This window comes from Aethalodelphis obliquidens, unplaced genomic scaffold (assembly GCF_003676395.1).
Source record: "Aethalodelphis obliquidens isolate GAN/ISIS:26980383/991018 unplaced genomic scaffold, ASM367639v1 scaffold74, whole genome shotgun sequence".
In the NCBI taxonomy this organism is placed as follows: Eukaryota; Metazoa; Chordata; class Mammalia; order Artiodactyla; family Delphinidae; genus Aethalodelphis; species Aethalodelphis obliquidens.
In genome coordinates, this window is record NW_020838018.1 from 1,667,984 (window position 1) to 1,690,722 (window position 22,739).

The 22,739-nt window shown below is 41.8% G+C and overlaps 2 protein-coding genes and 1 long non-coding RNA gene across 21 annotated transcripts in view; 2 read left to right on the forward strand and 1 right to left on the reverse strand.

Annotated features, from left to right (window-relative positions):
* Nucleotides 1–1,704: 1,704 nt before the first annotated feature.
* Nucleotides 1,705–5,820, reverse strand: LOC113612284 (uncharacterized). The gene is made up of 2 exons (XR_003429795.1): nucleotides 5,458–5,820; nucleotides 1,705–2,100 (listed from the first exon to the last, which is right to left on the reverse strand). It is a non-coding gene; the product is annotated as an uncharacterized LOC113612284 (long non-coding RNA).
* A 338-nt stretch (nucleotides 5,821–6,158) lies between these two features.
* CKS2 (CDC28 protein kinase regulatory subunit 2) lies at nucleotides 6,159–11,559 on the forward strand. Its single transcript, XM_027091981.1, has 3 exons — nucleotides 6,159–6,361; nucleotides 9,839–9,966; nucleotides 11,231–11,559. Exons 1-3 carry the CDS (start codon nucleotides 6,303–6,305, stop codon nucleotides 11,281–11,283), a joined length of 240 nt encoding a protein of 79 aa, XP_026947782.1. The 5' UTR covers nucleotides 6,159–6,302; the 3' UTR covers nucleotides 11,284–11,559.
* Nucleotides 11,560–12,809: 1,250 nt separating this feature from the next.
* The window catches only part of SECISBP2 (SECIS binding protein 2), a 40,359-nt gene continuing 30,429 nt past the window's right edge, over nucleotides 12,810–22,739 (forward strand). For 5 of the 19 annotated variants that reach the window (XM_027092000.1, XM_027092002.1, XM_027092015.1 and 2 more), the window contains exons 1-6: nucleotides 13,521–13,649; nucleotides 14,651–14,799; nucleotides 16,539–16,586; nucleotides 19,946–20,195; nucleotides 20,442–20,565; nucleotides 21,843–22,072. In XM_027092000.1, the coding sequence (XP_026947801.1) occupies nucleotides 13,614–13,649; nucleotides 14,651–14,799; nucleotides 16,539–16,586; nucleotides 19,946–20,195; nucleotides 20,442–20,565; nucleotides 21,843–22,072 (837 nt within the window). In that variant the 5' untranslated portion in view covers nucleotides 13,521–13,613. Of the gene's footprint in view, nucleotides 12,954–13,520; nucleotides 13,650–14,650; nucleotides 14,800–16,058; nucleotides 16,169–16,538; nucleotides 16,587–19,945; nucleotides 20,196–20,441; nucleotides 20,566–21,842; nucleotides 22,073–22,645; nucleotides 22,736–22,739 lie in introns of those variants that run through there. The other 14 variants (XM_027092016.1, XM_027092018.1, XM_027092020.1 and 11 more) reach the window with 9 other exon arrangements.

Consider the following 22,739-nt stretch of genomic DNA (forward strand, 5'->3'; position numbering starts at 1 on the left):
TTTCAGGGCACAAGCCTGCTGTGTCCCCCTTTGCCTGGCAAAGCAATGCAGGTATTCTTTTTCACTTCACCCCAAACTCCATCTCTGAGATTTGATTCAGCACCAGTGCACAGAGGTTGAGTTTTCAGCATCAAGACCACGAGGTGAAGGGCATCCCAGAAGCTGTGGCTCACAGCCGACCAGAGGGAGATATCCCCACATTCTAGTAGAGATTTTCAAACGTTAAGAAGTGTACAGATCACTTTTGAAGGGAAGTAAATCTCTCCAATCAATCACCAGTGTAAACTTTATATCCATTATACTAGGGGAAAAAACCCACATATCTTTATTATAACGTTATATACCTAAATATACAAAAATAGAATACGGCTTATACCTTTTAAACAAAACATCAAAATGTCAAATACAAGATAAACTAACTTCAGTTTAAATACAAATTAAATTGACTTTAATGTGATAGATGTTTTGCTGAAACCAATCATCACCGTCAACACACTGTGATAGTCTTAAAGATGGTTTTTTTTTGAGGCCAGCATGACTTACCAATCCTATTGGGCTTTTTGATACTTCATATTGTGATATTGTGATTTATAAAAGCAATACTTATTTGGTCTTTGACCCTGTTTCTGGCACAGAGCTCCTAAAATGCTAGTAATTTACAAAGACCAGAGAGCAGTAAAGGTGTCCTCCTATGTTAATGAGGTGACTTTCGGAATGCACATAAGAATGGGGGCTGGGGCTTCCCTGGTGGCTCAGTGGTTGAGAGTCCGCCTACCAATGCAGGGGACACGGGTTCGTGCCCCGGTACGGGAAGATCCCACATGCCGCGGAGCGGCTGCGCCCGTGAGGCATGGCCACTGAGCCTGTGCTCCGCAACGGGAGAGGCCACAGCGGGGAGAGGCCCACGTACCGCAAAAAAAAAAAAAAAAAAGAATGGGGGCTGGCTACCAGTGTAACCAAACACCGGAGTGTTGGAAATTTCAGTCCCACCTCCTGACCTCCGGAGAGGGGAGAGGGGCTGGAGGCTGAATCAGTCACCAATGGCCAATGATTTAGTCAATCAAGCCTGTGTAAGGAGGTTTCCATGAAAACCCAAAAGAGAAAAAAGACGGGGTTTGGAGAGCTTCTGGTTGGTGAACGTGTGGACGCTTGGTGAGAGCTCAGGGAGGGCATGGAAGCTCTGTCCCCTTTCCCCATGCCTTGCCCTGTGCATCTCTTGCATCTGGATGCTCCTGAGTTGAATCCTTTTATAATTAACCAGTAATCTAGGAAGTAACATGTTTCTCTGAGTTCTGTGAGCCACTCTAGCAAATTAATTAAACCTGAGGAGGGAGTTGTGGGAACCTCTGATCCATAGCTGGTTGGTCAGAAGTTCAGGTGACAATCTGGACTTGCAATTGGCATCCTGAGTTGCAGGTGGTCGTAGGAACCTCCAGTTTGTATTCGGTCGATCAGAAGCACAGGTAACAAAACTGGGCTTGAGACTGGTGTCTGAAGTTGTGTGTGTGGTGGGGCCGGGGGCAGTCTTGTACGACTGAGCCTTAACCTGTGGCTATCTCCAGGTAGATAGTGTCAGCACTGAGCTGAATTGCAGAATATCCAGCTGGTGTCAGAGAAATGCTTGGTGGTGTTGGTAAGGGGAGCCTCCCCCAGCCCCGCACGGGCCCCAACCATTTAGGAATTTGTGATCAGGAACAAAAGACAAATCCTTTATTACTTTATTCTAACAACTGCAAAAACTTTTCTATAGTGTACCTTTTGTTTTCCTTTGACATATTCTAACTCTGTTAGTTTCTCATTGGTCCACACAATTAAAGGAAGACTAACAGGAACAAAAAACATGCTTGGGCTCTGAAATTAAGAAGTCGTATAGATGATGTAGAATTAATTTGTCCATGGACTTAAAACGCAAAGTTTAAACAGTCTGGCAGGGAACTTGAGGATCCTTCCCATCTGTGGAACCTAATTTGAGAAACGTTGCTCTTAAAAGCTGTTTTCCTTTACAGTTTATTCTCTCCATCCATTCACATCCTTTGGCAACCTTTAAAAGATTCCATAGTAATAAATGACAAAAATCTTAAGCAGAACCCAGTTTTTCACCTATGAAAAAGTGACAAAATATTTCAATAAGAATAGTAACAATATGATTAGGTAAATTCAGACTTTGCTTTTTTAGACAATAAATGTACAGTTACTTTGCTTTATTTCCAATATATTTTAAATTGTCTTGAATTTATTCTACTCCTTCTTTCAACACTTTGTGAACAGTAATACATTTTCTTCTTGAATCCAGTGTTGCTTTTGAGATTGTTATTGTCTATTCTTGTTGCTTTGTAGGTGTGATTGGCAACTTCTCCCTGGAAGCTTTTAGAACTTTCCTTTCTCTTTGACGTTCTTAAATTGCACTATAATCTCTCGCTGGCACTCTATAAGCCCTTTCAATCTGAAGTCTTTTTTATCTTTACTTAAAATTGGGAAATTCACAGCCATTATATTTGTATAGTATTTCCTCTCCTGTTTATTCTCTCCCTTGTATCAAATGGGACTCTTGTATCGAATGTTATCACTTCTCCCTTTAGCCTCCAGGTCTTTTTACTTCATGTTTTCCATCTCTACCCCTAACTGATGGTTTCTGCGACTGTTACTCAGCCCTGTGTTCTAGTTCACTGATTTGTTCTTCATTAGTATCCACAATACTTTCAGTTTACCTACTGAATATTTTATTTCAACTATTTAGTTTTCAATAATATTGCTATTTGACCTTTCCTTAAGACTGCAATTACTAATATCCTTTAATCTCTTATGATATTTATAACTTATAGTCATAATTCCAAAAAAATAATCAAATGTAAAATAGAAAATCTTTTAAAGTATGTGGTGAACTACAATGTGTATTTATGATAAAAATTTAGCAAATTAGTAATGAAAAGAGTACACACAACCTCAAAATGACAGAGTAGCTGGAACTTCAACAAAACTGCAGTGAACATTATACTGGGCTGGTTATTACATCCCAAAGTCAGTTTGTCTATCAAGGTATCTTAATTTTTATAAGCCACTGCTACACTGTCTTAATTACTATAGGTTCTTAATAAATCACGATCTACTAGAATCCATTAAAGTGTCTTTGCTATTCTTGGCCCTTTTCTCATCCATATTATAGTCAAATAAGTCCTTTGAATGTGGTATTTTTATTGGAATTAGATTGACTTGACAATCAATTTGGAGATAATTTATATCTTGACCATATTGAGTCTTCCTAAGCATGAACATAGTATATTTGTCCATTTATTCAAGTCTTCATTTTTGTCTCTCAAAATTTCATAATTTTGCGTATCAGCACTTTGTATATCCTTTGTTAGGCTTATTCCTAGGTAGGTGAATTTGATGCTAATACTTTCTTTTTGAATAGGTTTTCTAGTTGTTTCTGCTATATAGGAATGCAGCAGACTTTGGATATGAATCTGAGACATATAATTACATCAGTTGCAAATGACAGTTTTCTCTTTCCAAATAATTTGCCTTAAACTTCCCTTAATTGTGACGGCAGACTTCTGTACATTGTTCAATATAATTGGAGATAATAGAACATTTTAAAGAGAATGCTCCCAATGTTCCCTCATGAGAATGATATTGTTTTTTATAGATACCTTTACAAGGTTAACAAAGTTTCCTCCTACTCCTAATTACTAAGTGTTATCACTGGTGAGTGGTGGGTTTACAGTTTGTATTATAAAAGAGTGGTGAATGTTAGGAAATGTTTTCTTCTGCTTCCATTGAGAGGATTTTTTTCTCACTTCCACTGTTAATGTGGTGAATTACATTAACAGATTTTCTAATATTAAACTATCCTTGCATTTGAAGATAATATATCACCCTTTTAAAAAACACAATTGGATTCAGTTGGCCAGCATTTTATTTAGGATTTTTACATGTATCTATTTGAGTGGAAGGTACAGGTACTTTCCTTTCTCATGTTGTTTTTTTGAATCAACATTATTCTTGCCTAATAGAATAAACTTCTGCTCTAGAAGAGTTTATAATTAAGAAATAAACTCTTGGTAAAACTTTTCTGTAAAGCCATTTGGGGCTAGAGCTTTATTTTTATGTTTTTAATTGAAATATTCATATACCGTACATACGGTTCACCCTTACGTATACAGTTGTTTTTTCCTATTCACAAAGTTATGCTGCCACTACCAGAGTTGGACTTTTAATTACTGCTGTAAGTTAATTGATATAGGACTCTTCAGTCTTTCTCTGGCTTCTTGAGCCAGTAGAGGAAGACAAGCAAGGGGAAGCAGATGAAGGAAAGACGGAGAGACCAAATAGAAAACAACTAACAGAGACTAACGAGGAATCTAAGTGTAGTAATGACACGGCGCTAAGTATTTTTAAAATTTTTCCTGAGATTGTATACCGTGTACAGAGACATACACAGAAGTATTATCTCAGAGTGAAATAACATTATATTTGGGATCTCTTTAAAAATATTCTAGGAGGGCTTCCCTGGTGGCGCAGTGGTTGAGAGTCCGCCTGCCGATGCAGGGGCCACGGGTTCGTGCCCCCGTCCGGGAAGATCCCACGTGCCGTGGAGCGGCTGGGCCCGTGAGCCATGGCCGCTAAGCCTGCGCGTCCGGAGCCTGTGCTCCGCAACGGGAGACGCCACAGCAGTGAGAGGCCCGCGTACCTCAAAGGAAAAAAAAAAAAAATCTAGGAAAAAGGGGGAATAGATGAAACAAGATGGGCCAAACGTTAATGGCTGAAGCTGAGCAACTGGTACCTGGAAGGTGATTATATTACTATTCTACTTTTCTGTGTTTGAGATTTTCCACAATGGTCTCTGTAAAAATATACCTCTTAGTAAGCTTTCCTTTCCCAGGTTCCACCAAAAAGTTAGTGACTTCCTTACCCATCTCCCTTAACGGGCTATTCACATCTTTCCTTTTTTTGGCTGAGTCATGCCGGATCTTAGTTCCCTGACCAGGGATCAAACCCACGTACACGGCAGTGAAAGTGCCCAGTTCTAACCACTGAACCGCCAGGGAATTCCCTACACGTACCTGTATTTTAAACTAGGATTCAATGCTAAGAAGCCAAAGGATTTTTTTTTTGCGATAGACGGGCCTCTCGCTGTTGTGGCCTCTCCCGTTGCGGAGCACACGCTCCGGACGCGCAGGCTCAGCGGCCATGGCTCACGGGCCCAGCCGCTCCACGGCACGTGGGATCTTCCCGGACCGGGACACGAACCCGTGTGCCCTGCATCGGCAGGCGGACTCTCAACCACTGCGCCACCAGGGAAGCCCCCAAAGGAATTTTTGCTAACCACTTTTAATCCCATTGTCCTCTACTAAACATCATTATTTTAGTAATCTTTTTATTTTCCCATATACACGCACACACGCATATCTACAGAGTTGTCGGAGTGCGCAAACGGCATGGGAAGACAGTTTTCACCTAACATAGGTCTCTGGGCCATGGCCCCACCGCCATCTACGCAGCACTCCGTGGCGAAGCTCCGGAACGTCCCACTCATCCTGGCGGCGCGCATCGCCGCGGTGAGACATCTGGACGTCTTCCTCATGTCTGGGCACAACTTTTGCTTCTCCCCGTCCTTACTCCCACAAACCGGCCTTGGGCGCCCGCGGTGATACTCCTCCCCTCACGCTTCCCACGCCTGGGTTTCCCACAGTCTAGGACCACGGGCTGGCTCTTCTCACCTCCCACTGACTTAAGACGCGGAGCCGGGTCTGGGGAAGGTGCGCCTGCGCACAGAGTGCCGTTCGTCGGGCAGCCCCCACCCCCCGCCCTCGCCAAACCCCGCGATACCTTACCCCTCCCGCAGGCTCGCTGCCCCAACGGCTCCGCGGACCTGGAACTTTCTAAACCCCTGCGCACGCGCTCTACGGCCCTTAACGTCCCGGCTCCGCCCTTCCCTGGCCGCTCCCCTTTTCGTCAGGGAGATCCCCGCCCTCACGCCACGCCAATCATCCACTTCTTTCCTAGGCCGACCTCGCAACAGGCCTTTGATTGGCTGATCTGGGTGCGAACTCCACGGAGGGGCGGCGACGATAGGCTGGGAGCCGGTCCCGGCGTATCCGCAGAGTGCGTGGAAGGTGATTGGTCAACACCGTCGTCCAATCAGCGGCGGGCTGTCGGATTCAAACCGGACTCGTTTGGCTTACGGTCGGTTGGTCTCAGTCGAGTCGTTGCCTTCAGTTGGCGAGGGCGTGTCGGTCGCCTGCGCCCGTTCTTCGCGCCTCGTCGCTCCAGTCCCTTGCTGCCCACCGCCCTCCCGCAGGATGGCCCATAAGCAGATCTACTACTCGGACAAGTACTTCGATGAGCACTACGAGTACCGGTGAGCGGACCGGACGGCCTAACTCAGCCGCGGCCCCGGCCGAGCCTGAGCTGGAACTTGGGCCGGGTACCAGGGGCCAGGACCGGGAATCGGGGTGCAAGTGCGTCGGGCTGAGGTTGGGGTCGGAGCTCGGGGCCGGGGGCCGGCGGTAGGGTCAGGGTCGAGCCCGGGGGCCTGCCGGGAGTCGCGGTTGTGTCGGGGTCGGGTCGCCCGGGCGGGAGCTTGCGCTTCTCCTCGCCTGGAGGGCCGGCCCGGCTGGTTTCCGCCCTTTGTTCCTGTCTGTGAAGAGGACGAGGCTGGGGCGAGGATGGGGCCGCTTCTGGTGCAGAATTGCTACCTTAAGGGGAAGGGGCCGAGGGCCTGAGCGGACCTGGCGTAGCTGAAGTGCAACGCCGAGAGCCCGAATCGCAGCGGTTCCTAAGAACTTAGGCCTAGTTCGCATTTAGGCAAACGTCCCCCTCCCAGTCACAGCGGGCGAAGGGCTGTCGGAAGGGTAATTTTGCTCAGGTAACGTCGCCAGAGAAACACTTCTCTTTTTCTCTCATTTGAAGTTAATGGCCCTAAAAAGTAGCTTGTAGGGGAGTCCCCCTAAAATGAGCTTCCTTGGGATTCGAAATGTGTCTTGAGTATGGCGACTTCGGCAGAGGCTGGTGCGTGTTAATCCTCTTGGGTTATTATTAAAGGGGCTTCCTTTTGAGACAAAATTGAGAACTCGAATGGATTTGGGGCATTTTTTTCTGCTAGAGTGTATCGGCAAAATTTTTGGCTTTGAGGGATTTCTGGTTTCTGCATCATTATGTGATGCACTAGAACATAGTTGCTAAATGTGTAAGATTAGCAAATTGGATTGTGTGAGGGAAGAAACACTTAACATTAGCTTTAATATATGCAGGAGTCTTAGCTGGGGTGTGGCTTCAAGGACCAGCGCCACCCAGTTCTCCTGGGTGGTGACTAGGATGCTGCATTCTGGGAAACTACCAACTTGTAGGAGGGGCCAAATAGTGACCTTATTTTCTGCCTCCTATCCTTTTACGTTAGATTTCCAAGAATGCTATTTGAGTTAGAAAGGATATAACAGTGGGTGGCCTCTTTTTTCCCCTCCCCTTAGTATCTTGTAATTTTTTCTTAGTATCTTGTAAATCTTTCTCTGGAGAAAAACGGAGGATTTCTCTGGGCAGCTTTGCAGGTTAGTAATACCTGCATTGCCCAGCAGGGGTTATCCAATAATGGACAGAATGTAAAACCACAATCTTTCTAAAAATCTGGGAAAATATTAATTGTGAAACATGTCTGGCTCCGAGTAGTACTTTTCAGGACTTTTCCTGGCAGTAGTTACATTTTCTAGTTTCAGTATACTAGCATAATCATTGATGAGCACAAAGTAAACTAGCCTGTGCTATCAAGATTTTAGCCTAATAGACTAAGTGGTTTATGTGTAGTAATGAATAGAAGAAAATCCTGTCATATCTGAAATGATATATTCTAATCCAGTTTTAATCTAATTACTATCTAATCCAGTATTAATCTAATTAATATCTAATCCAATATTAATGAAACCTGGTCTTTCTTGACCAAGCCACTTGCCGTTATCAAACAGGACAGTAATGTCCAGAGAAGGGAAATTTAATTGTATCTTGCAGTGTTATCTTAGTAGCTCCTTTGTTGTTTGTACTGCTGTGGCCTTTTTTTAACCCCCTCTTCACCCTCCATGATAAGCCCTTGGTACTGAAATGTTAGATTTTTGGAAACAGTTCTCCTTACATGTAGTTAGAAATACATAGAGGAGTTATATCCATGCAGAAAAAAATACAGGTAGACTTCCCATCTGAGTTTGAAGCTACTTACACATTTTTCCCTCGTAATCAAATCCTGATGAAGTTAGCCTGTCTCCATGGTTTATGGAGAAGGTAAGGTATATGACTTATATCTAGACATAAATTGGAACATTTTGTATGGCATACATAATATGAGTACAAAAGCTAGTTTGCATTTTACATTTCTCTTGAGACTAATCAACAATTATGTAGAGGATAGAAATAAGGTAACAGGCTATTTGCAGAGCCTTAAAAGTAGATGTTAAAGCAGTATTTCAAGAGTCAATGAGCTAGCTGGTAAGTATTGCTAAGAATCATCATGTAGTTCACTGTAATTGGTAAAATTTTTACCAACTATGATAGTAAGCATAATTTGACTTGGTGGCCTTGTGGCCAGCAAGCAACATAACACAACAGTTCTAAGGCTTGATTTTGTTATGCAAATTATAGGAAATTGGTACTTAACCAACCACTCACAGACTAGAACTTAAGTTGGTGACAGTTTAGTGCTTATTATGGGTATGGGTTCAGTTTTCCTGTGACCTGACTGCTCCTTTCTTACCCCAGCCAACAAATTCACAGGCATATATCTAATACTAGTCAAAAAATTTGGTTGGTGGTAATGGATGACGGTATAAAACTACTGCTCCTGGAAGTGATTAAAAATGAGCCTGGGAATTTTGATTTTTATAAAGATCCTTTCAATTGTAATTAAGAAGTCGGTGGGGGTGCATATTTGTTTTCTAAGAATTTTTCAAATCTCCAATTGTACCTATTCTTAATGGTTTGACATTGAAGAATATTGCATGCCTTCTTTAAAAATTGATTAAAGTTTTGGATATAGGCCAGTAACTTATTGGAAAACTGAATGTCTGTTTTAGGTAGCGGGTACGTGTATATGTGCATTTAGTGTTCTTTGCTTTTAATTTCGAACAAAGTATAAAGCAACTTCTGGAGTTATGTACAAGGACTTGTGTCTACTACAGATCTATAGAGTAATAGGAAACCCAAATTAACTGTAACAAGCTAGATTCCCCCAGCCCTGCTACCTGGGGCTAGTATGACACTTCTTAAAATCAGGGACCATTCTTAATTTATAATCACTTCTGTGGTCTTAGATGGTTTCTCTAGCTCCCTGATCATATCAATCTGCTTCATAACTAACAGGAAGGAGAAAAAAGAGAATTGGGCATGTTCTTTTCTTTCGAGGATACTTTCCATAAGTTGCATAAATTCTGCTTATATCCCGTTGGGCAGGATTTAGTCACATGTGACCAGAGGTAGCTGCAGGGGAGGCTGGGATGTCTTGTATAACCATGTGTCCCACTTAGTTTTTGAGGTTCTATTCCTGAAGAAGATTGAGACAATTAGCAAGCAGTCTCTATTAGGGAAAAAAGTTAATCATAAATAAAATGCCTTCTACTTTTGGACTGCGTATTCTAATCTCTAATTTGAACACAGGCCATCAAGATCAGAATTAAAGGTAGTAGAGAGTAGTCTTTAAGATTGATGCTAATGGTAATGTAACAGGGTTGCTTTAAAGAACTTTAAGGGCAAAGAACTCAAATTTTAAGTATCCTAAAGATGCATGTATAAAGTGACCATAATTGTAGGAAAGGCATAGTCACTTAGAGCACTAATATTTTGCTGTATTTTTTAACAGGCATGTCATGTTACCCAGAGAACTTTCCAAACAAGTACCCAAAACCCATCTGATGTCTGAAGAGGAGTGGAGGAGACTTGGTGTCCAACAGAGTCTAGGCTGGGTTCATTACATGATTCATGAGCCAGGTAAGTTTTGCTATTAGGGAAGCACTAACTGAATTAAAACAGTAGTGGTTGTTAAAATTATTTTAGTAATATTGACGTTTCAGTGGTATCCCAAAGTAACTCTGATAAGCTTGACTATTTTTGAATGACTGATACCTCCCTAGAGAGGGTTCCAATTTTATAGTAAATAAAATACCATGAGTGAAAATAATGCATTCTTCTAAACTGCAAAAATAAACTATTTAGTTAAGAAAAAAGAAAAGGATATTCTGTTTTATTTTAAAATGCGTGTCATTGCTAGTAGTATCTTGAAGTATTTTGCCATAAATATATTTAGAATTCTGGTATCTCCTCTTTGAAAACTAAGAACTTAATGTAAGACAACTGAGTGTCCTGAAGTTCTGTGTATAGAAATTGATGCAATTTGAAGTGATTTGTTTTTTCCTTTAGACAATTAGTATCTACCACATTAAGATGAAATGAGATAGCATAGCTAGTGAACTCAAATGTGCTGCCTGTGTTATACTTGAGTGCTTATGCTATTACGTGGTATTTACCAGAGAGTTTTCCAGATTACTGTTAGTAACTATTAGTAAACCAGACTAAGAAACTTTGTGGTGTTAAACTGTGTTTTTGGGTTATCAGTAAATCTAACTAAAGGACTTAAACTGCTTTGAACAAAATTTTAAGTCTTAGAAGCTGAATTAGGTGAAACTAAAGCTATCTTGCTTTCTGCTTTTGTTAAAAGCAGCAGCAGCAGCAAAAACTCTTAAGACTTGTAACTTTCTTGGGATTGGAGCATATAATTATATTAAAAAGGTGTTTCTCCAGATAATACAATGCAGCTGAGGACCTTACCTGTAGGTTCATAGTCAGTCCTCCACCTGCCGAAACAGAATCTACAGGGATGGGCCCCTAGGACCTGCATATTTTGAATGAGGTGTTAAGTGTCTTTTCCAAAGAAGAGAAGACCTTTTTCTTTTCACTGGAATTGAGATTCTAAAGATAGAAACCATTCTCCTTCTCAAATTGCATCTTTACTTAACAGCCCTTTTCTCCAGGGTGTGTAAAAACTGGGGGAATATTGTTAGGTTGTTTTCTTCTGTTTACTGTTTACAGTGACATGGAGCAAAATTTATTTCAGATACCTCAATAAGTAACATTAATTGACCATAGATTTATTTTACTTTATTTTGGTTCAACTGAGAACTCTTTGAATTTATGTTGAATGAATGAAAATTAACCATATAATATTAAAATAATATAAAACATTTTCTTTCTACAGAACCACACATTCTTCTCTTTAGACGACCTCTACCAAAAGATCAACAAAAATGAAGTATATCTGGGGATCATCAATTAAATCTTTTTCAAATTTAATGTATATGTGTATATAAGGTAGTATTCAGTGAATACTTGAAAAATGTACAAAGTGTTCATCCATTCCTGTGCATGAGCTGTATTCTTCACAGCAACAAAGCTCAGTTAAGTGCAACTGCAAGTAGGTTACTGTAAGGTGTTTAAAATTTCTAGTCAGTTTTTCTTTTAATGTAAGTGCCTGTTTGACTTTACCTGTTACTTTTGTTAAATAAAGTTTGTATGTTGCATTTATCACTGTTTGAAGTTACTGAGGTTTGTTTTCTTAAGGTTAATTTGTGACTATTGAGGATGTTGGATGATTTCAGTTTTATAATTTTAGTCCTGAGGAAATAAATTCACTTTATAGAAATAAAATGTTAGGTGGGTTTAAACCCATTAGCTTGGTGTGATTGAGGGTACCATTTTTTAATTTATTTATTTTAAATTTTTGGCTGTGTTGGGTCTTTGTTACTGTGCATGGGCTTGCTCTAGTTGCGGCAGGTGGGGCTACTCTTTGTTGCATTATGCGGGCTTCTCATTGCAGTGGCTTCTTGTTATGCAACATGGGCTCTAGGCGTGCAGGCTTCAGTAGTTGTGGCACACGGGCTCTAGAGCGCAGGCTCAGTAGTTGTGGCGCACGGGCTCAGCTGCTCCGTGGTATGTGGAATCTTCCCGGACCAGGTATCGAACCCGTGTCCCCTGCATTGTCAGGCAGATTCCCAACCACTGCGCCACCAGGGAAATCCTAAGGGGGTACCATTTAAATTCACTTATGAAGACACTAAGAACTAGGGATAAGTTTAATAGAGCCAAGGTAGATTTTATAGCTCTGTCATTAATTTAATTCCTAAAGAATTGTCTAGAATCTCCAACTGAACAAAAAGAAACCCAACTTAATACTCTGGGCTACCTCCACTTATGTAAATACTGCCACACCTAGTTACCTTGGGAGAAACCATTTAACCCCATTTCTCTTTTCCATGTGCCAAATGGGGATACAGTTTTCTATAAAATATCAGCATTTTAAAAACTTTGAAAGCACTGTAAAAAGCACCCTTCTTTCGGTGTGCATTTTGTGTCTGTTAAATTGCTTTTTTAGCTGCTAGGAAAATATTTTAGAGTGAATGCAAACAGAGGCTTTTTATCTTCATTGCTTTATGCTGGAGAAAACTTTTAGGTGAGCTGCCAGTAAGCATAAGATCCCAGACCCCAGTGTGGTGGTCCTCTATGCCCCTCTCTTTAGAAAAGGGTGGTGCCTTTACACAATGAGCAAAATAAACACTGAAGGTGGTGATGGGCAGGAGCCTAGAACTTATTTCATCCCCAGGGACCCACCCATTGGCGAGAGGTCCCAGGTTAGGACAACAAAAGGATGCCAGAATCGTTAAAGTAAACTATTGTATTTAGTACAGACCAGTATACTGCATAATGTTCAACCTCTCCCCACTCTGGAGGTTTGGGTGTGTCTAAGTATGTTTAATCGCCCTGTGGGATCTGCACAGAAGGACACCAGGAGATGAGCTGGAGCTGCCTGCATTTACTGCTTGAAATACCTGGTAGTCACTCAACAGAGGAAACCTACAATCAGCCTCCAGTTTAAGATTTTCAACCTAATTAACCGCTATCAAACAGCTTGCACTCTTCACCAAGTAAGCAAGAATTCTTGACTCTGCACCGTCCCTCCCTCCCCACTTCCTCACTCCTTGTCTCCCACTTCCCATCCTACCTAAAGTCTCCTGCCCTGGAGACTGCTTACTTCCACCCTACTTTTCCATCTCTACCTTTCCCAGCACATTCCCTAGTGGTCAATAGCTGTCTGTTGAACTGAGCAGTTTTGAAATTCTTTTCCGCGGTTACTTCCAAACTGCTTTAGGTTCCTGGAAATTTAAGACGCCAAATCTTGTTGGCTTTCTCCCTTCGTAGGAGTACAGGGTATGCGGTTCCCTTAAGTCCCCAGCTTCCCCGCTCCAGGTGCCCGCCACCCTGTGCACCGTCCCCTCGTCCAGGCCTGGCCGACCGGGGGTTGTCCGCTGTCTTTGCGGAGACAGTTTCTTGTAACTCCACACTAGACACGCGCTGGGCTTTGGCGGCCCAGAGGGTCACCCCACCGGGAACCTCGCGCAGGCCCAAAACTGTCACCGAGCACACTTCCGGCCGGAAGTAGGGCGGGGCCGGGGCGCGTTTTTGTGACGCAGTTCCTGGAGTTCGCTCCAAAGGTGGAAAAGCGGGGAGGAGGAGCGTCGCGCTTCCGTTCCGCCTGCCGTCGGGCTACTGGCCTACCTGGCCAGGCCTCTTCCTAGCCACCCGCCATGGCGTCGGAGGGACCGCGGGAGCCCGCGGGAGAGGTGAGGATGGCGGCCCTGGGCGCCCCAAAATGATGGTCTTGCGCGGACGGGGTAGGAGCTGGGTTAGCGTGGCCCGGAGGCTTGTTGGGGACAGGCCCGGGGGCGTCGGGGTGGGCGGCCGCGGTCCCCAGCCCCCGGGCGCGCCCACATGGCCCGCCGTTAAACGCGGTGAGAAAGGACGCTGTCGACGGGAAACCGCCTCTCGTCCCGAGGCTGCGGAGGGGTTGCGCTACCGTGCCGGCTCACCGCACTGCTGATTGGGAGCCGAGTGTTTAAAGCAGCTTGTTAGTAACGTTTTCTGAAGCGGAAGTCTGCTCGACGTGCTCAGAGTACCTCTAGAAGGAGCCCTGGTAATCGCATAAATTGGCTTTCACACAAATTAAAAACCATGATTATAAGTTGTTAGTGGAAGTAAATCTCTCAATACAGATGTAAAAACTGAAAGAATAAAAGCCAAACAAATTTTTTTGTATTCGTATTCCAAGGGCTCATGGCGATAGAAAGATTTTCTAGCAACGCTTACTTTTGCGTTTCAACAAAACAACTTTTAGTGCTTCGCTGAGTGAAAAGCAACAGTTTTAAGTTCTTTGGGAAATCTAATAGAAATAAACTTCCGCAGTGTGTTTTGAGCGCTACAGTTAAGTTTGACAGTTTGATTGTCCCTAACTCAGCTGAGAGAGGTAAACTACCATATTCTACGTTAAAGCTAAGGAAACGTTGTCACTTGTGGTTCTAACTATACAATCTGGGTTGACTTTTACTCTCACTTTAATTGGTTGTCCTTATTCTTCATTTTTAATATTTGGTAGACTTTTTTTCTAGTGAAAAAGTGCGGAGAAATTGTTAGCAAACAAATTCTTGTCCTTGCTAGGCAGAAGTATTTGGACAACAACATTAGCATTTCTGGGGCTTCGAGAAGGGAGGGACTCTCCCTTTTTTTATTTTTTTTCCCCCACTTGGTTGATCTCAGAAGGTAGCCAAAACCCCCTTTTTTTCCTCAGGGCATCAAGTTGTCAGCAGATGTCAAACCATTTGTCCCTAAATTTGCTGGGCTCAGTGTGGCATGGTCAGAGCCTTCAGAAGCACGCGTTTTTCCCAGCTGTGCAGCCACGACATACTATCCATGTGTCCAGGAACTAGCAGTGCCTGAGTATGTATCCTTCTGAATGTCTTGCCTTACCTGGGGACTTTTTTGCTTGACTTTAATGGTGATTAAACTTGAAATATGCAGCAGCTAACACATTAACGTTTTCAGAGCAACTGGAGAAGATGCTCCTCAGCCAAGAAGCGTCTGATCCAGTAGCACAACTTAACTGTGTCCCACACCAAAAACGGAAGCTCCAGCTCTCCTTTTCTTTCTCCATATTCATTTGATTATTTTTGGCACAGAAAGTGGAGACTGCATTGCATTTATTAGTGGGAAATGCAGTTCATTTGTGCATACAGTTTATAAGTGTATCATGTATCTAATGGGAGATGAAATGGCAGGAATGAGTGGGCGAGAGGAAATTGGGCAAAGACACGCCCAAATAAATAAACATGAGGAATGAGTGGGTTTTGCTTTTATTTGTTTTGCTTTATACATGTTCTATGGAGATGGATTCTACAAATTTTGGTTATAAATTCTAGATTTGACTTGAAAGAAGGCTTATATTGTCCTTTAAATGTTCTTTTTCCTTCTCAGGATTTATTCTCTAGGTATTTACAAAATGGTTTCCATTTATTAGCTGAATTTAGAAAAATAAATGTTAAACCTTGCACATAATTGTGTGGATTACTTGTAGGTTTATTTTTAAGGCATGAATCACCTTTATGCTTATGTAAAAATCCTTGTCTTTATGTTCCTTTGTTGGGTCAGACTTGTTTCCTTTTTTTCCCCATACCTACATGGTGTAATTGAAAATAGTTTATACTTCATACAAATTCTAGAACTGTATTCACGAGAATGAAAGTTGGAATGAATAAGAAAATTATTGGGTTGTCTGGTGTATTTAGGAAATAAGGAAAGTTATATTTTTTGACAAAAGTTGAAGTCCTGCCTGAATGTGCTGAAGGTCTTTGGTAGGAATACCAAGTTTTCCATTGTAATTTCATCCTTTGTAAAAGGGAGGTTGGCATGGGTCTCTTTTGAGTCATTTCCTACCTTGAGTGGCTCACATAATAAAATACAAGATGTATCACTCTCAGTGACAAGAACTCTTAAGTCATCTGCTGGGTGAAATTCTAGTGACCCAATATAAAGGTGGAAAATAGTTGTATAGCTAAAGCAGCATTCTGGTAGTAACATGAATTGAGACTAATCAGAGGCTCAAGGATGCTAAATGCTGAACTTTAAAATTATGTTTCTTAACCCCTTATCCCTTTATAGCTTTGATTTTTTTTTTTTAATTGTTTATAACCACTGAAAAGGTTGACTGACAGTATTCCTGCCTGGCAAGAAAACAATTAAAGACAAAGGAGGCATGAAACCAAAGGGCAAGTTTAGAAAGAATGAGTGCCTTTAAAGTGGAGATGAAATGGTGAGACTTTACACAGTAGAGAAGTGATTATCTAGTCAATTCTAATATAAGTTAAGACTTGCATTGCTATAGTCAGATTTTGTTTAAATGGAGATCTCTTGCTGCCTTGAAAAAAGGAGTAGAATTTTCTGTAACAAACATATGTCCTCTTTCCTACTTATTCCAGTATAGCAACCTAATTCTGTATGTCCTTAAAGGAGTGACCTTTAACAGAATATCCATCTCTAGTACCTCTAGCAGTGCTTGCCAGGGGACTTCATTTATTCATTTGGAGTTCATTAGTGAAAGCCTGTTACATGGAAAAGCACTAGTTCCTAAGCGGGGAAAGACTGTCTCATGAGCTATGCTCCTGTTTTTGTCTTATATATAGATTTGAACTGGTGGAGATGGAAGAACACGAACTACCAATCTCCTCCAGGTTTGTTATAGACAAGACAAATATCAATAGAAGTATTCTGGTATATAGAATTGGCCATGTTTGGGAAGTAGTGAGTATTTACTGGTGTAATGAACAAATAGAGGTTATGCAAACAAAGTAAGTTCTCTGTTCCCAGTCATCATCCCTGGACGATGGCTTTGTTGATTGTCATAGTACCTGCTTTGTGACAAATCCTGTGTAACACATGCATGAGGACATGTGTGTTTTGTTTGAGAATTACTGAATATGTTCATTTCTTTCATGCTTGCCACAATCCATGAGGTTGGCAGGGAGGTGTAGTGTTATTTTACACAGGAGAAACTGAGACTAGAAATGCTTGTCCAAAGTTCCTCAGAGACGTAGCACCAGGACCAGAATTAGCATTCAGTTCTTCTGACCTGAGTTCACTGTATTCCCCAAAGCTGCTATTGCTGTCGGTAAAGTTGAGCTTTTTCAGTATCTTGTAGTATACTGTAAAAATCACAGTGCCAATGGATGCTTTTAAGTTAAACCTCTCATCTATGAGAATTAGCAGTTCTCCACAGAGTGTGGCTCACGTCAGGTGGGTGGGTGGAGGAGTGACTGGATTCCTGACAGGTTCTGGCCTGGTTAGAGGGGACCAGATGCAAGATATGTTTGGGAGACAGTAGAGGAGTACGGCCCCATTGTTAGGGGGAAGCCACTAGTCAATTGGCCTACATGGTACAGCTGAAAAGTTAGGTTTGTTGGGTAGGAAATAGAGAGCTCTTGGGGGTGTTTTGGTTGGGGTCATGATAATCACTCCTGGTTTCTGGCTCAACTTAAGGGAAAGGGACTTGAAGGTTTTGATTGGGTTCTAGGCACTGGAAATAGAGAAGAAAATACCTGGAGACCTGCTGCAAGAGAAAAGGGTTCAGTGGTTGTCCATATGGGTTTTGGTGGAAAAGACGCTATAGCAGTTTCCAGTTGAATACATGGAAAGATTTGGGATTATTCGTGAGAGCATAAGTTGGCAGTGGGGCTGGTTTGGGGACCAGTTGTTATGTTTTGGAGCTATATGTGCCAGATGGGGGAAAAGTGAACTATTAAGTGGAAATGACCTGTAAGTTGGAGATAGAGTCCTGGAGGTGGTGAAAGTGTTGGAATTGAAGTATGTAAGTGAAGTCCTGAGCAGAACGAGGAGAAATTCTGACTCAGAGTGAGTATGCCAGATGAGATAGGGAGAGTGTAGGGGAGGCCACGCCATGGAGGAACCTTTGGAAAATGGGTGAGAGCAAGGAGAGGGCAGAGGCTGCCAAGTGCAGGCTAGTGGAGCTTTTCAAGTGATGTGATAGAAGTAGACACCATGCAATAGAGGCTACTGAGCTTGGCAGGAAGGAGGGTCCTGGGAGACTTGGTGGTCGTCGGTAGTGATGGGGTAAGGGGAAGTGGGGCTGAGAGATTAGCAGGGGAGGTTAGGGGCTGCTAATAGCAAAAGGAGGGGGGCAGATGAGACGGTGGGGCATAGAGGAAGTGTGTTACTATGGTTAAGGGCCATCTGAGTGATTCGTGGCAACTGGAACTTCAGAGGCAAGCCATTTGAAGCCCCAACCGCAGATGCTGTGGGTTATCTCTTTGAAGTTTTGTGTTGTATGTTGCTCTCTGCATGTAACTATATTTACCTGGGATGGAAAGAAAAAATATCAACTTTCCAGAGGAATAAGGATCAGTGAGGGGATAGAAACCCAAGTGACTTGTCCAAAGGGGGAAACCAGATTGTGACCCAAACCGAGGTCTCCTGATTCACAGGAGAAAAATTTTCTGGGTGACAACAGCCTTCAAAACCACTACTGGATCCTGCCTCCTCCCACCTCCCTTTCCTTCTTTGCCTGAATTTCATTGGTTTGTTCATTTATCCATGTTTTGGACTTGGGCTAGTCATTTTAACTTTTTTTTTTTTTTTTTTGCTATCAGCCCATCTTCTTTTCCTATCTTCTTTTGTGGAGAACAGGTTCTTCACCTTCATCTGCCCTCCATTAGATTTTCTGAGCATCAAACAAAATAAAACAGAGATTCACATCTAGGGTTAGCATCTGGGGAGCAGGATGAAGCTTTGAATCTTTCTCTTCTCAGCAAAGAGCAGCACTAGGCCAGGTGTTCTGTGGGGCAGAAAATGGTCAGTAAAAGGGTTCGTTGGGGTTTTAATCTGGAATATTTCATTACTAGAATCAATTGCTTACAAGAAAAAGATCTTATAAGATTTAAACTTGTTATAAAATGTCATGAATTAATAGACGGTGATTCCAGGCAGTTCAGTGCTGCATGGAAGCGAAAGCAGTGAACATTCTCATCAGTGTGTTAACAGGTCTAGCCTGTAGATAGTGACTCCTTTCCTTCCTCAGTGCAGACTCTTACTTGCAGCAGAGTAGAAACACGACTTCTAGTAAGTGGTGCCTACGCCCATATCTCCTGACAGTTGAACAGTTGGAAGATCATATGGGATGTCTCATCATTAGCTTTGGCTCTTCCTGCCTTTCAGTGGACCAGTACACTTTGGGATTTCATTGATTTGCTACAAGATAATTTGGAGCTCTGGAAAGTCACAGAAACATCTGCTGGTGCTTATTTGTAGGAATGAGAAGATAGTGATTTGTATTTAACTCAGCTGCTTAGCATTTTGTCATTGTATCAACTTTCATTGCAAAATGGTTGAAACCTCTGGCCGTATACCAAATTTGCTAAAAAAAAATCAATGTTAAATTATATTTCAGTTTAGCCTAGCAGCTTGAGAAAGTTGAGGCAGTAGCAGTGTTCACAGATGGTTCCATCTTGTTAGCAGCGTGTGTAGTTCCTGGACCGCCTTGTGCGTAGTGTCCCCATTGCAACTCCAGCCCCAAGAGTCAGTAGAGCACAGGATGTGGCAGTGGGCTTGGAGCAGGGAAGGGGCTGGGCAGGCTGTCTGCGGGCACCTGGGGCCTCAGGAGGCAGGCCCTGCAGGTTGTCGGGGTAGAGGTTGGATGGGCAGTAAAAAACTCCCTCTACTGAGAGAATGGTCTGGATAGCTCTTTTGGCCAGGGTTGCTGAGAGAGGCTTTTCCAAATATTTGACAGCATGAGAGTGGAAAGCTGCTGGAGCCTCCTTGGGCTTTTCTAATGTTCCTTATAATAGGGTCCTTTCATGGAGGTTCCAGATAAGTAATGAAAAAAACAGAACTAGGTCAGCATCTTTCTTTGCAGGTTAAGAAAAAGTGCTCAGAGGTTTTATTTGGTTTTTAATTTGAGGTATTGCTAGAATAAATGACCTCAAAAATAGTAAAAAGTTTAAATTTGTTTATTACAAAATATTAAGCTTCTTGGTTTGTGGTATTAAATCTGCAACTAAAATTTACCCATTTTATTTAGACAGAAACTCTATGCCGAAGATATGGCTTTTGGAGCTTCAACTTTTCCACCTCAGTATTTATCTCCTGAGATCCCTCTTCATCCATATGCCTATTCTCCTTATACCCTGGAGTCGTCACAAAATGTTTGCCCAGTGCCTGGCTCCCAGTATGATTACAACCAACCCGGTTGTTTCGGAGGTTTTCAAACCGTGAAGCCACGAAACGAGCACGTGTGCCCTCTCCCGCAAGACACAAAAGCTCTGTTTAAGGTCTGTAAATGTTTTGGTTTTGTTGATCACTTTAGCATTTAAAACATAAAGAACTGGTAAGTTCTTGCGTGTTATTTAAGATATTTAAATTTTGAGATATTTAAAATTTGATACGGTCTAACCTTTCTAAAAAATGGTTGAGTTGTACTTATGAATTTGCAGATTTGAGCCTTTTTTATAGTGAATTTATGTTACTTTTTAATATGTTACTTTTCAATTATGTTTACTTTTTATTGTTTCCTGCAGAAGAAAACCTGTGATGAGCAGAAGTTTGACACTAAGAAGACTGATGGACCTATATCATCTGATCTAAAATCAGTTAAAAGTTCACCTCGTATGTCCATTCATGCTGAGAATAGTTTGAAATCAGGTAAAAATAACATGCTCTGTATGTTATGTCTTCCTACCTTGTCTACCCCCAGAAACGTCTCTGTTCTTTGAACTATTTTTGTGGGCTTACACATCATGAAAAACTGAGGCCATCAGGTTTCCTGTGGGATCCTGGGGGCCTTTCCTCCCGGGGAGGGAACTTGTTTGTGTGGGCTCTATGACGTGTCCTTAACATGTTATTACCTTGTTTTGTGCAAGAACTTCTGTTAAGTCACATAGCAAGTAGGTGATAATCACCCGCCTCAAAACAGTTGTTAAATAAAAGTGAATTACAGTCACATCCCTTGTACTATATTTGATCATGTTCATCCCTGAAATAGCTTCTCTGGTATTCTGTTGGGACACTTTTTAATACGTGGGAGAGTTGACTGTGGTTTAAATCCCATCCTAAACAATACTAAACCTGGGGCAGGACAGTCATTCAGAGGACATGTCTGCTCTGGTCTTGAAAACTGCTGTTCCAGTCTCTGGCTGAAAGTTAGTGATTATGCATGACGTCTTGTTTTTTTCATGTAAATTACTTACTATTGCACGTTGATCACAGCCATCATCTGTTTATATAATAACTTAAAACCTTTGTAATAGCGTACTTACTGGGAATGGTCTGTCATTTTATTTACATGTGTAATTTATTGTTACTTGATATGTAACTTTTTCTCTTGGTGTTGACTTCACTCATAAACTATCTGGTACTTGGTAATATGAAAGAAAATTTGAACAGTCAACTGTAATAACTCTAGCCTTACAATTAAATAATTTAAAAAATGCTGGGGCTTTATGGCATTGTAACCTGTAGCATCATTCATTTGCATTTGAAGGAGAAAGATGGGAAAGAGCTTATAAGTTTCGTTTTACTTGTTTCTCTGCAGTTTCTTTCAGCAAACTAAAACATGGAAATTTTATTATTTAAAGAAAATTTGTAAGAGTCCCCTTAATCTCACAAATCTCTAAAGTGTGTATTAAGAATAATTGAAATGCCCAGCTGCACAGTCAGGTTAAGGTAGCTATTTCATCCACTTTAGAGTTACTCCTAAAATTTGCAGTGTGTTTTCGTTTTTCTGCTTGGTGGCCCCCATGGTCATTTATGTTTTCCACTGTTACAGAGAAGGTTAACAACACTACAAAAAAATTAGGCTGTTTGGACAATAACGTGTTGCATCAATAGCAATAGACTTTCTACTCTGCAATTTAAGTGTGAGTACAGGTCATTAGACAACATCTAAATTTTTACCCCTACTTTTAATTCTGTAAATACAGATGGTTATTATAAACGAACAGACAGGAAATCCAGAATCATTGAAAAAAGTGGATCTGCCTCCAAACCTGAGTTTGAATTTACCAGGTTGGATTTTCCTGAACTGCAGGGTCGAGAGAACAGTGAGATACCAGAGATACAAAAGCAGCTCAAGTGGGGGCCTTTACGCTCTGCCTCTACTGACGTTTCTCTTCTAAGAGAAGTGGGGAAACCTGCTGCAGTGTTAGCAGAGGTGAGTGCAGCCTCCTGCTCTTTTTGTTCCCTTCTTTCTTCCTTTCTCCTCAGTGATGGGTAGTGATGCAAGGACATCACTTCAAATACTACACTTCACATCTTGGTGTGGGAGGGGCCTCTCAGTTCGCTTAGGTGACTTTCTCTGTTGTTTGAACTGTTTATAGTCAGCTGTAACACCTGGTGTGGCTATTCTTTCCAGAGAATCACTTAGCAAGTGTCTTCATATCTGGTGGCTAGAAAGCATTGCAGTGTCTCAGGAGGAGAGGATTGTAGCACGGGTTCCTGCTTCCACAGCACATTGTGAAAATGTTGTTTCTACCATTGCATTCTGGTAGCACTTTTTCCAATACAGGGAAAGAGATTTTTTTAAATCAAATAGTAATGTTAAAACTGTGTAGTGTAACTTCTGATTTTTCCAGGCTTTTTATCTGCACCTCAGTCTTGTCAATGATACGGAAAATGTCATTGCAATAAGTGCACTCAGTGCCTAATAATTTTAAATTGCACTGTATTCACCATTTGATCTCAAAGTTTTACTCCATCAAATTGACGCATTTTTCCTCTCAAACAGATTGATTTTGAGACTTCCAGGAAAAAACCTTATTGGGTTAGTAGTCCCTAAAATGGCTTGTGACAAATTGGGGCCCATCCCAGTATGGAGGTAA

Bases quoted from the DNA above. Each gene is read 5' to 3' on its own strand.
- CKS2 (XM_027091981.1), top strand. From the start codon at position 6,303: ATGGCCCATAAGCAGATCTACTACTCGGACAAGTACTTCGATGAGCAC. The intron at 6,362-9,838 runs GTGAGCGGACCG...ATTTTTTAACAG, and splicing joins GATGAGCACTACGAGTACCG to GCATGTCATGTTACCCAGAG. The intron at 9,967-11,230 runs GTAAGTTTTGCT...TTCTTTCTACAG, and splicing joins TTACATGATTCATGAGCCAG to AACCACACATTCTTCTCTTT.